Source organism: Ictalurus punctatus, chromosome 8 (assembly GCF_001660625.3).
Source record: "Ictalurus punctatus breed USDA103 chromosome 8, Coco_2.0, whole genome shotgun sequence".
Classification (NCBI taxonomy): Eukaryota; Metazoa; Chordata; class Actinopteri; order Siluriformes; family Ictaluridae; genus Ictalurus; species Ictalurus punctatus.
This window is the reverse complement of record NC_030423.2, coordinates 14,465,893-14,481,055: the sequence shown is the minus strand read 5'-3', so window position 1 is coordinate 14,481,055 and position 15,163 is coordinate 14,465,893. Positions and strand designations below refer to the sequence as shown.

The 15,163-nt window shown below is 36.5% G+C and overlaps 1 protein-coding gene across 3 annotated transcripts in view; it reads left to right on the top strand.

Annotated features, from left to right (window-relative positions):
* The window catches only part of slc36a1 (solute carrier family 36 member 1), a 39,800-nt gene extending 32,072 nt beyond the window's left edge, over positions 1-7,728 (top strand). For all 3 annotated transcript variants that reach the window (XM_053682148.1, XM_017474500.2, XM_017474501.2), the window contains one exon: positions 6,888-7,728. In XM_053682148.1, the coding sequence (XP_053538123.1) occupies positions 6,888-7,035 (148 nt within the window). In that variant the 3' untranslated portion in view covers positions 7,036-7,728. The remainder of the gene's footprint in view (positions 1-6,887) is intronic.
* Positions 7,729-15,163: the final 7,435 nt, after the last annotated feature.

Sequence of the window (15,163 nt, the reverse complement as noted above, 5' to 3'; positions counted from 1 at the left end):
TTTACTTCTGTTAAAGGTGAGTTCATTAGTTCATGCCAAGATTTTCAAACATTAGATTGATGGTGTGTAATTTATGTTCTCTGGTGCTAGTATTTCAGTAAATGTGTATTAAATGATTTAGCAAGGCAAATTCATTGTGTTCCTTCTGTCAACAATGACCAGGAAGAAACTCGTTTCCATAGCCGTGTTATCCTTCAACTTCTATGTGTAGGTCTACAGTCTTGTCCCTGACATCCTTGGGGAGCTCTTTGGTCTTGGCCATGGTGGAGAGTTTGGAATCTGATTGATTGATTGCTTCAGTGGACAGGTGTCTTTTATAGAGGTAACAAACTGATATTAGGAGCACTCCCTTTAAGAGTGTGCTCCTAATCTCAGCTCGTTACCTGTATAAAAGACACCTGGGAGCCAGAAATCTTTCTGATTGAGAGGGGGTCAAATACTTATTTCCCTCATTAAAATGCAAATCAATTTATAACATTTTTGACGTGCGTTTTTCTGGATTTTTTTGTTGTTATTCTGTCTCTCACTGTTCAAATAAATCTACCATTAAAATTATAGACGGATCATTTCTTTGTCAGTGGGCAAACGGACAAAATCAGCAGGGGATCAAATACTTTTTTCTCTCACTGTGTATGTATATATATATATATATATATATATATATATATAATCTCTCTCAGGAATATATAGGTATGATGGTCAGGTGTCCACATACTTTTGCCTGTTAATATTAATATGATGAATAGTTTTAAGAGCTTTCATGAGAACTGCCTTTCAATCACCTTGTTATTCAATTACCTCATGACCATGGCCCTGTGACTCGAGAACTTTCAAAGTGTCTGGGACTTAAATTTGAGTGGACTTTCTCCGGTTTCCATATTCTGTGCTCTACATCTGACAGGCCTTTAAAAGAAGAGATTGGTATGGGCATAAGTTTCAGTATAGATTAACCGCTTTGACCCAGGAAGTACAGTTTTAGTGCATCAGATCTGTCTCCCAATGAGCTATAGGGTTTGCATTTGTTGCCAGTTGTCTCTTTCATTTCTGTGATGCTACACATGCTGTGGTGTATTATTGGAGACTGGTCATCAGTGTGTCATGCTGTTTTGTTTGTTTGTTTGTTTGTTTGTTTGTTTGTTTAAACTCTTTTTTGAAGTTAATAAAAAAAATGTAGCTTGACACTAGAGTCCTTTCGTAAATGTTAAATAAACCTGCCCTTCGAAATAGCCTCACCACATTAAAGATTATACGTTTGTTAAATAATTGTTTACTAGTCAGCTTAGATTGAATGAGTTGTTACTACAGAAATGATAATATATTGGAAAGAGAGCATTAATGTACATAAACCTGTTATTTGAATTCTAGATTGAACTACTATCAAAGCTGCTGTTATAGAAAATTAATCAGCACCTTCTGACCAATCACATTTGAGAATTCAAAAGTGTTGTGGTATAATTTATGGTACAATCTTGCATACATTAACTACAGTACTTCCTAATGAGTATTATTATGGCCTTATACATATTTGTTCTTTTATTTTTTATAATGACTTCACTCTTACCATCATCCTTCCCTGTTCAACACAAGGTCCTCTGAGTCTGTCTTTAATAGCTAAGTAAATATCTACTTAAGTGCTTGCTTTTTGATGAAAAAACCTTGAATGGATTTTCTCCATATAGATTCTCTTTGTGTCCCTGACAGAATGAAAATGTGCTCTTACACACACACACACTGTTCACTGTTACTGTGACACTACAAGGTTAGCCAAAGCTGTGAAATGGACGAGTTGAACGTACGCCACAAATGAATAGCACGGATGAGCCCAGCCAATCAAAGGATGTCTAATGGACTCTGTCTTCAGAAGAGTCTTCGGGATGATCTGTGGTTGAAGCAGTTAAGACTGGTTTTGTCAGTAGCCTAAATCACAGTGAAGATCCTGTGAAAGTGAAGCAAATCACAGAGAACAGACACCATTCAAGTAGACCAAAGGTGGGCAATTATTTTTTCCATGGGGCCACATGAGAAACACAAAATATTGTGAAGGGCCGGACCAAAAGGCTTAACTCAATTCTGCATAATATTAATTGTATTTCTTTATAAAAAAGCAGTAAATAGCACTGTTTTGACAAGTTGGTAAGTTTGGTAAGAGATTATGTTATGATTAATCAATGAAAAAGTGAGGTTGCCTTATAAAAAGTGTCATTTATTCAATCAAATTTCCCAAAACAATGGTAAACAAAATGTGAACATTTTTACCATTTGTTACTTATTATATTAGTGATCATTTTCATTTACATTCACCCCAAAACACATTCTGAGTTTCATATACTGTTGGAAAGAGATTCTTGGCTTTCTAAAGACATAACAACATTGTCTTTGTACTCCAAATATTAAGCAAGATACATCATATTATAATAATGATTGTCACTGAACTGTAATTTTGAGAAAAAGGCCTCCAAAGAAAATGTCCCAGTTCACTGCTAGTTGGTGCCTTTAAATGCCTACATTTGTAGTCTAACCACCACATTTGATGTTTTTCAGTTCTTTTTTCTTGTTCAATGAGAGAAATCTAGTCTCTGTTGGGCTTTAACGAGTGCATCAAAGTCAGGTTGAATGTCTGAGGTGGAGATGCGAAGCACAGCTGACAGATGAGCATCGGTGAGAGAGGATCTATACCTGGGTTTGGCAAACTTCATCACTGAGAATGTTTGTTCACATATGTAGGTAGAGCCAAAGAGAAACAACATCATCTGAGCATGTCTCCTCATGTTTGGAAAGTTATCCTCCTTGAGAGAAGAGTAAAAATCCAGCAGTGATCCTGAATTAAAGTTCTCTGCTAGTACTGCATCAGACTGCGGGTCAATGAGTTCCAGCTGAACATCACTGGGTGCATTATCCACACTGCAGGTAAAGGGAGAGGAAATCAAGTGCATTTCATCCTCGATTGTTCTGAGATCTTCAAATCGCCTTGAAAACTCAACATGCAGTGCTCCTAACATGGATGAGTACCTGCGGAGGTGATCAGCTGATGGTGTGACTTCTTTCAGGGTTTGCATGTGAGTGAGAGTGTTGCTCTCCAGTTGGCTTGAAAGAAACTGCAACTTTCTCATGAAAGCCTTCACCAGGCTGTGCATTTCATGAACAAAAAGGCCCTTGCCTTGCAGTTTGGTGTTTAGTTCATTCATCAGTGCAGTCACATCAACAGCAAATGCAAAATCTGCCATCCAGTCCTCATCTGAGAGCTCTGGGATGTTTTTGCCTTTCTTCTCACAAAACTCTCGAATCTCTGCTTTCAGGTCCCAAACTCTTTTTAGTATTTTGCCCAGGCTGAGCCATCTGACAGCTGTGTGGTAGCGGATGTCACTATGTTCAGTCTCATGCTCCTCCAAAAGTAAAACAAACTGTCTGTGATTCAATGCTCGTGCCCTGATGAAGTTAACTATTTTGGTTACAACATCAATGACATGGTTAATTTTTAGCACTGACTTGAACAACACATGTTGATGTATAATACAATGCAAAATTACCAATTTCTGATCTGCGTCAATTTCAGTCACTTTATCTTGCATACGTTTCAAAAGTCCGACATTTTTCCCTGTTAGATTTGGACAACCGTCCGTTGTGACTCCTGCCAGCCTTTCCCATTTCAGTCCCAGCGTCTCCATGCATGTATTTACCTCCGTGAAAAGATCGCTCCCTGTCGTCCCCCCTTTCATTGGCCGCATTGCTGCCAGCTCCTCCGTAATCTTGAAGCCCGTTATCCCACGGACAAATATGAGTAACTGGGCGGTGTCACGAACATCAACGCTCTCGTCTGAAGCCAAGGAGAAAAAGTCAAAACTTCCCACCTCACGTCGCAGCTGAAGCTCCAAATTCCCCGCGATGTCCTCGATCCTTCTCGTCACGGTTCGCCTGGACAGCGGAACTTGCTCAAATGCTCCTTTTTTTTTTTCAGGGCATATTAGTGCTGCAGAGTCCACCAAGCACTCGTTGACAAACTCCCCCTCCGAGAATGGCTTACTGTTTTTGGTGATTTTGTGGGATATCATAAACCTGGTCTAGGTTGCTGCATCCCTGGATGAGTGAAGTTTGGTAAAAAAGCCTTGCTGCTGTTGTAGCTTAGCTAGCAAAGCTTCTGATGTCCGCGCCTTTTCAGCATCATTCAAGTTTTTGTCAATTTTTTGTTGAAAACCCTGCATTCCGCATCTACCGTTCTTTTTTTAGCATGAGCGAACATTTTTAAGGGCTAAAATCGCCTTGTGACCTGCTTGTGTTGATTCAATCATGCGCATGTATTAATTTACGTATTGTCATTATGCACATGAATAAAAAAAAAACAATTTAAAAATAAAAGCAATGCAGCTTCAGTCCATGCATGAGGTAAAATTGGAAAATATGTTTATTTTGTAATTTCCACTTAACCTTACGCGGGCCTGTCAGAGTCAACCAAAGGGCCGTATGTGGCCTGTGGGCCGTAGAATGCCCAGGTCTGAAGTAGACAGATGTGCATTAAAGGAAGCTCAATTTTAGTTAAACAAGCCATTGTGAACAGTTTGCAAGCTGATTAATGACCCAACAGAGACAAATGAACTTTTAGTGGCTTTAGTCTTCTCTGAAGAGGAATTCAGGTGCTGATTTATAAATATGGTTGGAGGCCTTGGTGAGGAAAAGACATCATTATGAATCCTCTCAAAGGCTGCAGAAACCCTCCAGATTTGCATCTCTTTGTGCTCAATAATTTGCAAGTAATTTCCTCCAAGTATTGTATTAAGTGAGGACCATTATGCACTGGTTTCATTTGATGGCCTTGGACATATCATAGCGTTGAATTAATTTTTCACTGCCTTTTTGTGCTTTATCTTGCTCACCTGGGGATTCAGTTTTCTATTTAGTTGTATTCTTTCTGCACTGTGTACAAGTTTGCAATGTGGTCGATATCCTGATCTGGCAGAGCATTTTACCTTTCCATGTTTCTGAGCCCTGAGCCTTATAATTTAGCCTCACAATTTTCTTACACCACCAGAAACCTAAGGCTGGCTGTAAATGAGATTTTTTGGCCTTAGGGTGGCTTCCTGGATTCCAAATTAAAGGGCAACCGTCTATCTCCCTTCTGGCTTAATTTGAGAAATTTTCTAAAATGGACTACAGCCTCTAGAGTTAACATACAAGTGTCTTGCATCAATTGCTCTAAATATATCATGTTTGCTCAACCAGTCTTTTAACAGGCACTCCAACAGCAGTTTATAAGTGGCAACAAGGCCCTTAGCAGCTGTGCGTGCTTAAGTAATGAGGGTAAGAAATTAGGATTTCTTGATTTGCTGCTAGTTTTCTAAGCAAAAGAAGAACCCATCAGTGAAGAGCAGCATGACCACAGAGTCAAGATATTTGTATGAGCGAAGCTGCATGTTCATGCTTCTTCCAGCCTCATTAGAAGTTGATTAAAGTCCATCAGACATGAAAAGCATTCACTTATCAGCACAATGCTTGTTAGGCTGCCTTTGGCATCTATTCATTGCCCCCACACACCTTTAAAACATAGCTCCTCAACCCTGGGGATTTTTACCAACCTTTATTTGCAATGAAATTGTAATGTATATAAAAGTGATGCATCTATTATTTATGCATTATGTTAGATGATGATGATGATGATTGTTGTTGTCAATAATAATAATAATAATAATAATAATAATAATAATAATAATAATAACTATTATTATTATTTTATTTTATTAGCCTTTAGTCAGTTTATAGCTCTTCAATTTTACAACAGACGTGTTTATGTTTACCAAAGTTACCTTGACACTGAAAACTGACAAAACAGCAGCTATAAAAAAAATAAAATAAAAAAAGAATAAAATAAAAATAAAATAAAAAAACAGTTTTTGTGGTACAGCCATTGTTTGAGTAGAAGTACTACAAACTAATAAGCTACAAATTAAAAATTCATACTATATTTGCATAATCTAAAGAGCACATCAGAGATATTTCAGTCTGTAATGTGGTGATGAACCCAACCATTTGCAAGCTCTTATGGGATGCAGGGACCTGTGTTCATCAAATTAGATTAATGCCTATAGTTGAGATATTGCAAGTTAATATCCTGATGATGCCACAGACATTTGGGAGCTATGGGAGCAAAATTGTAGACACTCTCTGGAATGGAGGGGAGTCCATACCCTTGCTGTCAATCACAGCGACGCGGATCAGTTATGTGCATCTTCGAGCTCATGTATGTGGAAGAGGGCAGTAAGCTCTTTCCTTTGAATGTGTTGTGCTGTTCTGTGACCCAGCATGAGCAGCAATTTGAAAGATGCATCTGGCTGGCTTCACACGTCTCAGAGGAAGCATGTGTTAGTTGTTGTATGTTGTTGAGACCTGGCTAGTAGGAGAGAATTGGGGAGAAATGGGGGAAAAAAAATCGGATTGAATTGGATGTAACAGTCATAATGCATGCATACAAACAGTGATCAATAAAAGCATTGTTAAATGTGTTAATATAGATCATCCATGTGCTGTCTTTCCCTTTTTGGTGTATAACCATTTAATGTGATTTGTGATGCGTATTTTTTGTTTTTGTGTAATTTTTTTCCCCCAATATTAATTTCAATATAAAACAAAACATTCTGTGGTTTCAGAATAATGCACTGTGAATTTATAAAGTAATAGGCATATCATTTCTACTTGTACTAATATAATTTCATTTAATTAATTTCTGCTTCTATTTATATTTTCCACTAGGAATTATTTGTTGGGGTCACAAGAATTTTGAGTCCTTATAATGGGGTCAGTGGAGAAAAAGGTTGAGAACCCCAGCTTTGCAATGTCCACAGATCATATTTTCATCAGTATGAGAAAATAACTTCCTTGCCCTATTTTTTTTTCTGCAGGTGCATTGGCTATTCTGATTCCAGAGCTGGACCTGGTCATCTCATTGGTTGGTTCTATCAGCAGCAGTGCGCTAGCGCTCATATTTCCTCCTCTGCTGCATATCCTCACCTTCCACACAGAGGGAATTTTAGTCTGGGTGATAATTAAGAACATTGTCATCAGCTTTCTTGGCCTGGTGGGCTTCGTAGCAGGGACCTATGTCTCCATCATGGAGATCATCAAACGTAGTTAATGTTAAATTTATTGCTCACTGCCATAGTACATTTCTCATTATGGATAATCAAGAAGAAAATATTGAGCAAATGCAAAGTGCAGTTTAAAATGGTCACTTTGACCTTTTTTTTTACGTCACTATTTGTTTACAGTATTATTCGGTCAGTACATGTCATGTAATGTGTGGCGGATGCAAGTGCAGATTCACTGAAATAAAGTGCAAAACAAACAACAAAACCTTGAAAACAAGGATATGAACATAACAATGGATACTAGGCAAAAACACAAAGGCTAAGAACTAGGCTATGGCAGTATGACATGACATACACAAGATAACAACAAAAGCTTGACCATGAAGTGCAGAAACAGTACAATTTATATAGGGGTGCTAATGAGGGTGAGACCAGACACTGGTGTGAGTGCTTGGTGAGATATGGGACAGGGTCATGCTAGGGCTGATGGGTAATCTTGTCTTGTGCCGAATTTTGTTATAACAAGGACAGTACCAAATTGCTTTCTTCTATAAAATTCTTATTATTTACTTGCAGGGAATTATTGCCATTATATTACAAGGTATCACCCTTTTGGTGATAAAATCTATTCTTTATATATATATATATATATATATATATATATATATATATATATATATATATATATATATATATATATATATATATATAGATAGATAGATAGATAATGTGTGTGTGTGTGTATAAATAAAATCTTTTTTTAACTCACTGCTTAACAAACCAATCTTTAAAATTGTTTTAATTTCCTTTTCGAAAGACAAGTAATTTGGAGAGACTGGTAAGGAAGGAAAGATCAATTTCACACCTCTATTTATGCGCTTTCTCCCCCCTCTTTCGGTTCCTCCTGCTCAGGGTTGCCACAACCAATCACCCGTCCACATATTTGCTTCTGATTTGATCCGAATTATGTCGGATGCTCTTCCTGACACAACTTTCCCCATTTTCTGGGTTTGGGACCAGGACTGAGAGTGCACTGGGTAGGTTCCCTGACCGGGAAATGAACCCGGGCCGCAGTGGTGAGAGCGGCACATGATGGCCGACACTGATGTCGCTAGGCCTATTAATATTCATTACCACAACCCCCCTAAGCAAATCAATATATCAGCCAATATATTTCCTTTATTATTTTTTTCTTCAACGGTATTACTCCATCACATTTTAAACCTATTCTCAGGTAGGCACTAGGACCTGGGGGTGTACACACATCCAGCGGCTTTACTGTGGGTAACTCCCGTCGCCGGACCGCCGGACAGCAAGCACATTTACATGCACGTTGAAAGTTCGATTTCAGTCTAGCTAAAGCAACAATTCTACTTTTTAAAATGTCATGTAAAGGCGTTAGTCCGACTGAAATCGGACTTCCGAAATCGAACTTGTAAACACTTTAATGTATACACTTTAATGGAGCCATTCTGTTGGTCAGTGAATGATCCACACACGACATAGTTCACTGTTTAGACATTGTACATTGGTTTTATTAATTATGCTGACCATTATCACAGTTACAGTTCGGCTGCTCACTCACACACACAGGCAGAGAGAGCACAGAATGTCTTCTCATTTCCTCCTCTCTATGTAAATTTTTCAGTTTAAATCATGCCTTTATTGGCAATTTGTTGTTGTTTTTTTTTTTAACAATATTGCCAAAGCTTTAACTCAAAACAAATAATGACAAGAAAAAATATACAATATAAATACAATATAAAAACAACAAATCTCACTCACTCACTCTCTAAATAAAATCCAAAAAGTATTTTGGTTACATAGTACAGCCATTTTTGCCTTCTGTTGGTGTTGGATGTATGGGGACAAAGTGGACTTTAATTTCTTTATTTTGATATAATTTAAGATCTCTTGTTACGTGAGATACGTGTCTCTAACACGTGAGACATATGAGACAGGTATACCTTGACCAAAATAACCTTATTTCTATAGATTTTACACCCATTGTTACTCTAAAATATATATGACTAGAAATATGTTTTGGTGGCTTTAAAAAATTTGTGGGGGGAGTATGCCAAGATCCCCCTAAAGGAGGCTTAGACCCCCCCACCCCACCCCATTCATAAATCTCAAGGGACATCCCTGATAGCCACTAATCCACCAGGGAACCTGGAAAAACAATTTATATGATTTTATCCATCTATCCATTTTCTATAGAGTGTATGCATGTGACGTCATGGTAGCCAGAACTCGCTGCGGTCACACCCACAGCAGCATTATTGTACAGTGTGAATAAGCTGTTGTGACTGTGCTAGCAGATTCAAGAATAATTCAGAGCTATCTTTTTACAGAGTGCCAAAAAAACATTCAGTCCTTAGTTATTTTGGCATGTGGTATTCATGTACAATGATGAATATTTGCTACATATTTTTATTAAGTGCTACCTATTTCCACTGAAATTTCCTTTCCAATGGAAACTTCTTTTCTTAGATTAAGACTTTTACTATTTAAAAACTGGTTTAAAGTGAACAGAGAAGTCCACACACTAAAGAAGCTCACTGAATTTACTTCATTCAAATTCGTACATCTCCACGTGATTGAATTAAGTGGCTGTCCCCTTCCCCCCAACTATTATCACCTCTCTGTAGCGCTTCTCTTTGAGTAAAATGATTTTGCCTCCATTGCGATGTCATAGACTGTAAATACGTACACATAACTTGACCTGGATAGAATTTATGTGACTCTCCAAGTTTTATGCTTCTGCTCCTCCCCTTCAATTTGATGAGCCAAAGATAAGATTACTTAAAGATGATAATTTCTTATTAATCTCCCAGTACATTTACATGTGAATCCAAAGCTATTCAAGCTACAGTAAGTGAGCATATGCATTTTACTCCCTGGTTTAAACAATTAAACAAACTGCATTACTTTTAGAAAAAAAAAATTGTCATTGTAAAATAATATTGCAAATATTACTTTTATTTTTGATCTACAGTTAAATAAAAATTAAACTGGAAAAGTAAATGGTAGGCTATAAAACTGCACCTATTTATGGACATTGCTTGATCTTAATATTCTACAAAACGAATAAAAATCACAAACTTGTGAATAAAACTATTTTATAGGCTATGTTAAAGTCAAAAATATATAATATAGTAGTCTTGAATATCTCTGCAGCTCATCAAAAACATAAATGGGGTGTCCATCAACTGAAAGCACGTTGTCAGTTACCGTACCAACCTGACCCAACCTGTACCATTCTGTTCCCTTGTAAATGTAAAATGTAATGAAGAAAGGAGCAATCAGCTCCCAGCAAGGGATGACATAGGCCTCAGTACTAATGCTTAAGCTCTGGCTGTGTAACTACAGTAGATCTGGGAGGTTTTCTTAAACCAAGCACACCATGAAATATGAAAGAGTAAACATAGTGTTGAGAGACTATCATATCATGAGTTTCTGAGAGAAATCATGCAGGTCATTACAGTATTTTCTTTTTCCTGTTGATTGATTTTATTATTCATTTACTTTTCATGATCATCCAACGTCAGTGCCAATAAAAAAGATGTCTCTGAGTCTCTTATGCTGTACTTTATATTGCATTACTGTACTGTTTGTTCATTTTTGCTGTAAGATATTAATGCTGTTTTGTGGAATTTGTATTCACAATACTTCCTTCTAGTTAAATGTATAACTAATTAGTGTTATGCGGTTGTAAAAGACATAAAACCGTGTAAAATTTCAGTCTAAATGTGTCTGTATGTGTAAGATAAAATTTCAACTCAAGATAGTTACTGTTAGATACTGTTAGCTGGTCTGTAAATACTGAAAGCTAAAAGTGAAAGCACTCTGTTCCAGATCATTGCATGTTTTTTTTAGGGCTTCCAGCACATAGTGCTCGAACCCTACTGTAATTGTTAAGGTTAAGATTATTATTATTATTATTATTATTATTATTATTATTATTATTATTATTATGTATAAATTGTGTGTATATGATTGTACATGATCTGATGTTTCAGAAATACACATCTTTGTAAACTATATTAGATCTCCTGATTTTGAACAAATTTGCTACTAGGATCACTGCTGTCAATCAAATTGTTCATTATATGTTTGAGATTATTTTTAAAAAACCTAATTTTGCAAACTAGTCCTAGGTCTTTCGCTCAACTGAAATTAAGCTATTGCAGAACAATTCTTTGGATGCCTTAGATCAATAATTATCAAAAAAAAAAAAAAAATGTTATCCTCACAAGGGCACATCAAAAAGTTTTAAGTGATGCCCACTTCAAACTTTTTGATGTGCCCTTGTGAGGATAACACTTTTATTTAAATGGCTATAATTCTCAAGACCTTCGCAACCTTATTTTTGCAAAACATATTGATGGAATTGGATAAAGAGGTATTTCAAAATTTCTGAATCTTCCAGTAATCACAATTGGGGCCATTATCCACAAGTGGAAGCAACATCACTCCGTCATCAACCGGCCATGCACAGGAACTCCTAACAAGATTTCTGACCAGAGTAGCCCAAGAGCCAAGGACCACTTGGAAAGAGCTCCAGAAACACTTGAAGGCAGCAGTTACCATCGTCACAGAGAAAACAATAGAAAATGCACTCCACCGCCATGGCCTCTATGCACACTCACCCCGCAAGAAATGGCATGTCGAAGCTCATTTATAGTTTGCTGCAACTCATTTGGACAAGCCTATGAAATACTAGGAGAGTGTAGTCTGGTCAGACAAGAACAAAATTTAACTTTTTGGCTGTTATACTACACACCATGTTTAGAGAAGAAATGGCACTGCACATCACCCTTAAAGCACTATACCAACAGTGAAGTGTGGAGGTGGAAGTATCATGGTGTGGGGCTGTTTTTAATCACTTGGTACTGGCAGACTTCATATAATTGAAGGAATGATGAACGGAACCCTTTACTGGGAGATTCTGTCATTACAAACGAAGGCTTCTCCAATAAGTATTAAATAAATTTCCTTTGCCATTCCACTTTATTACTCATAACTTCGTTTATGGACTTTAATGTTTGGATTTCTTTATATGTGTGGATTTCTTGAGTTAATCCCAAAGTCTGGTGAAAATTTCATGTGAATAGCCTCATTTGAAATATATTTACTGAAACAAAAGTTCAAAATGCTCCAGAAACTGGAATGAAGTAGTCTGCTGTGTCTAAATGTCATGCTTAGTGGAGGCCTGTGTTTACATTTACTTGCTACAACACTGTTATTATCTGAAGTGTTGTTCGTGAGCTCTAGTTATAAATGTGTTCTATATTTCCTGTTTCCTGTGATGCATGATAACTGGGTTAATTAAAAGGTTCAGTTTTGATGAAAATGACCAACTGTTGAAGTGGCTTAATATTATTTTATTGTTAATGGTAAATGTTTGTCAGCATTACAAATATACAACACTTTCTTTTTAGCTTATGTTTTTTAACATGAGTATTTATACATTTTTATGTAAAGAGCAAGTTCCTAGGTTCTGTTATTAACATATCTGTATACAGTGAATTATACCAGTATGTTAATAACATATCAGCACCACTCCTGTACCCAATGCAAACACTCTTCATAATCTACTGGAATATATCTATAAAAAGTATATATACCTGAGAAATTGCATGTCAAATCTGTTCTATGCTTATTGTACACTAATATGTCAGAAGGCAAACGCCAAATGACATAAACACCTTTCCCATTAGGGAGCATTTTCAGAAGATCACCAAAAAAAAATCACATTTTTATTTTCACAGAAAAAACAATTGCAAAACTTTTTCTTTTTCTACAAGTGAAGTCAGTATGTAGTATAATATGCACCAGTGTCTTAATGTTCTTAAAGATAACACATTATTTAACATAAAAAAATGTATAAACACTGAAATTATTAATCTTTTAATATAAAGTGTTGTTTTAACATCAAGATAGAGAAAAAGACAGGATCAGGGAAGGAATGTTTATAGCTGCTATAATGTAAGCGATAACAGGAACTAATTTGTCATGTGTTAAATGTTAAATATAGTAATAAACTCTTAAAAGCATAACAATTTATTACATATTAATTAAAAATGTAAATGTGTAATGGTTGGCAAATTGCTGTAGTATAAGAGGAATAAAACATTTAGGGACATGCTGTTATTGAAGAATAATCACGTTCAGGGTGTTAACAGCATCACACCATGGATCTTGCATGGATTGTTTTACTATAACAACATGCCCTGTTGTGTTTTATTCCTTAGTTAATACTTATTAAATAAAAACTGACTTTTGGATGCTACTGTATCTCCCCTCATCTATATGTAGCTGTCCTGAAGTAAATGTTTAGTATAATAGTGTAGTGTAGTATAGTATAGTATAGTGTAATGCTAAATCTGTGTGTGAAGGATGAGGGCATCATTAATTACTCAGCAATACAATCATAGCCACTTTCACCAAAAACCTTTGGTGAGATGCAACATTCATGTTTATATGGTAGAAAGATATGGAAGGGAAACCATCAAGTGATTCTCTATTCTTTGCACCATAATTTGTGTTTAGATAACTGGATATGCCTCTTCAGTTGCTGGGGTATATGTTAGCTGCCTTAGCTGTGTATTTCATCTACAGCTTTCTCACTACTTCTGTTTTTTTCCCCACCTTTCCAGAGGCATAAATCTGCCACCCAAGGAATCCTCCACTGAGATTTACACTGTGATGAGCACTATGATGACAGAAAGGCACCATGCAAAGAAATGCCTGCCAAATTGCTCCCGTCAAAACAGACAGACATTTTTTATGAGAGTTTTCGGTATTTTTTGCATTTTATTTTCTTTGCACAGTAGCTGGTTTTCAGGCCAAAATAAATAATAACTGGCTGTAAAACTAACAATGAATACATGTTTTCACTGGGGGAAAAAACAGTTTGCAATTTGAAAATAACATATTCAATTAATTTCTTAAAGTATGAAAAAATAAGTACACCCCATAGAAAGTGCTGGCTTTTTTGACATATTTGAACAAGCGAACATTTGATCATCTTTGAAACAGTGCCTAGTAATAAAATTGATATACTTGAATAAAACCACAAGGAAATTTTCAACAGAAATATCAATAGAAGTGATATTCTTCTGTGAAAAAAGAAAGTACACCTAGTATTGCCCCCTTTAGCAGAAATAACATCTTCTAGGCGTTTTGCATAATTTTCCACCAGGCTTCCATGCAATATTATTTCATTTGCAAAATTTCTGAGGGATAACATTTCCACAACTGAGCTTTACAGTTGGTATGAGGTTCTTCTCCTGAAAAGCTGTCTTTGGTCAGTGCCAAAGAGGTCTGCTGTTACTGTGGCCAAACAACTCTACCTTTGAATCATCTGCGAAGAGCACATTATTCCAAAAGGCTGGTCTTTGCCTATATGCTCATTGGCAAACTGTAGTCATGCTCTAATGTTCTTTTAAACAGCAAACACTTCTTCCTGGCATGCTTCCCCTGCAGGTCAAATGTGTGCAATCTCTTTCTGATTGTTGAACCATGAACTTTGATACCAACAGTTGGACTTCCTAGCAGATCCTGTGATGAAATTTTGGGGTTCTTGGAGACTTATTTTTGCATCAAATGATCTGCTCTTGAGCTGAATTTGCTGGGACAGCCACTCCTGGACAAATTGGCAGTCATTTGAAATCTGCGCCATTTGTAGATGATTTTTCTTACAGTGGAATGCTATATTTCAAATAATGTGGAGGTCTTTTTAAATCCCTTGCCAGACTCATAGGCAACCACAACCTTTTTTCCAAAGGATTTACAGAACTCTTTAGATCTTGGCATGATGACATCACACACCTCAATAACAAAGGGAACACCAGACACTAGATATCAGAGGGGTATAAAAAATACGGGTTCCACCTGCACTTCCTAAGCAGGTTCTAATCACTGGCACCCAATCTTGAACACCTGATTCCAATTTTATGGATTTGAAGGTGTGATAAATGTAGGGGTGTACTTACTTATTCCATTTGACTGATCTGTTTTATTTTTTGTTAATTTAAATTGTGAAAATTTCCACAAAATGTAAGTTTTATTTGTCATTTGATAAT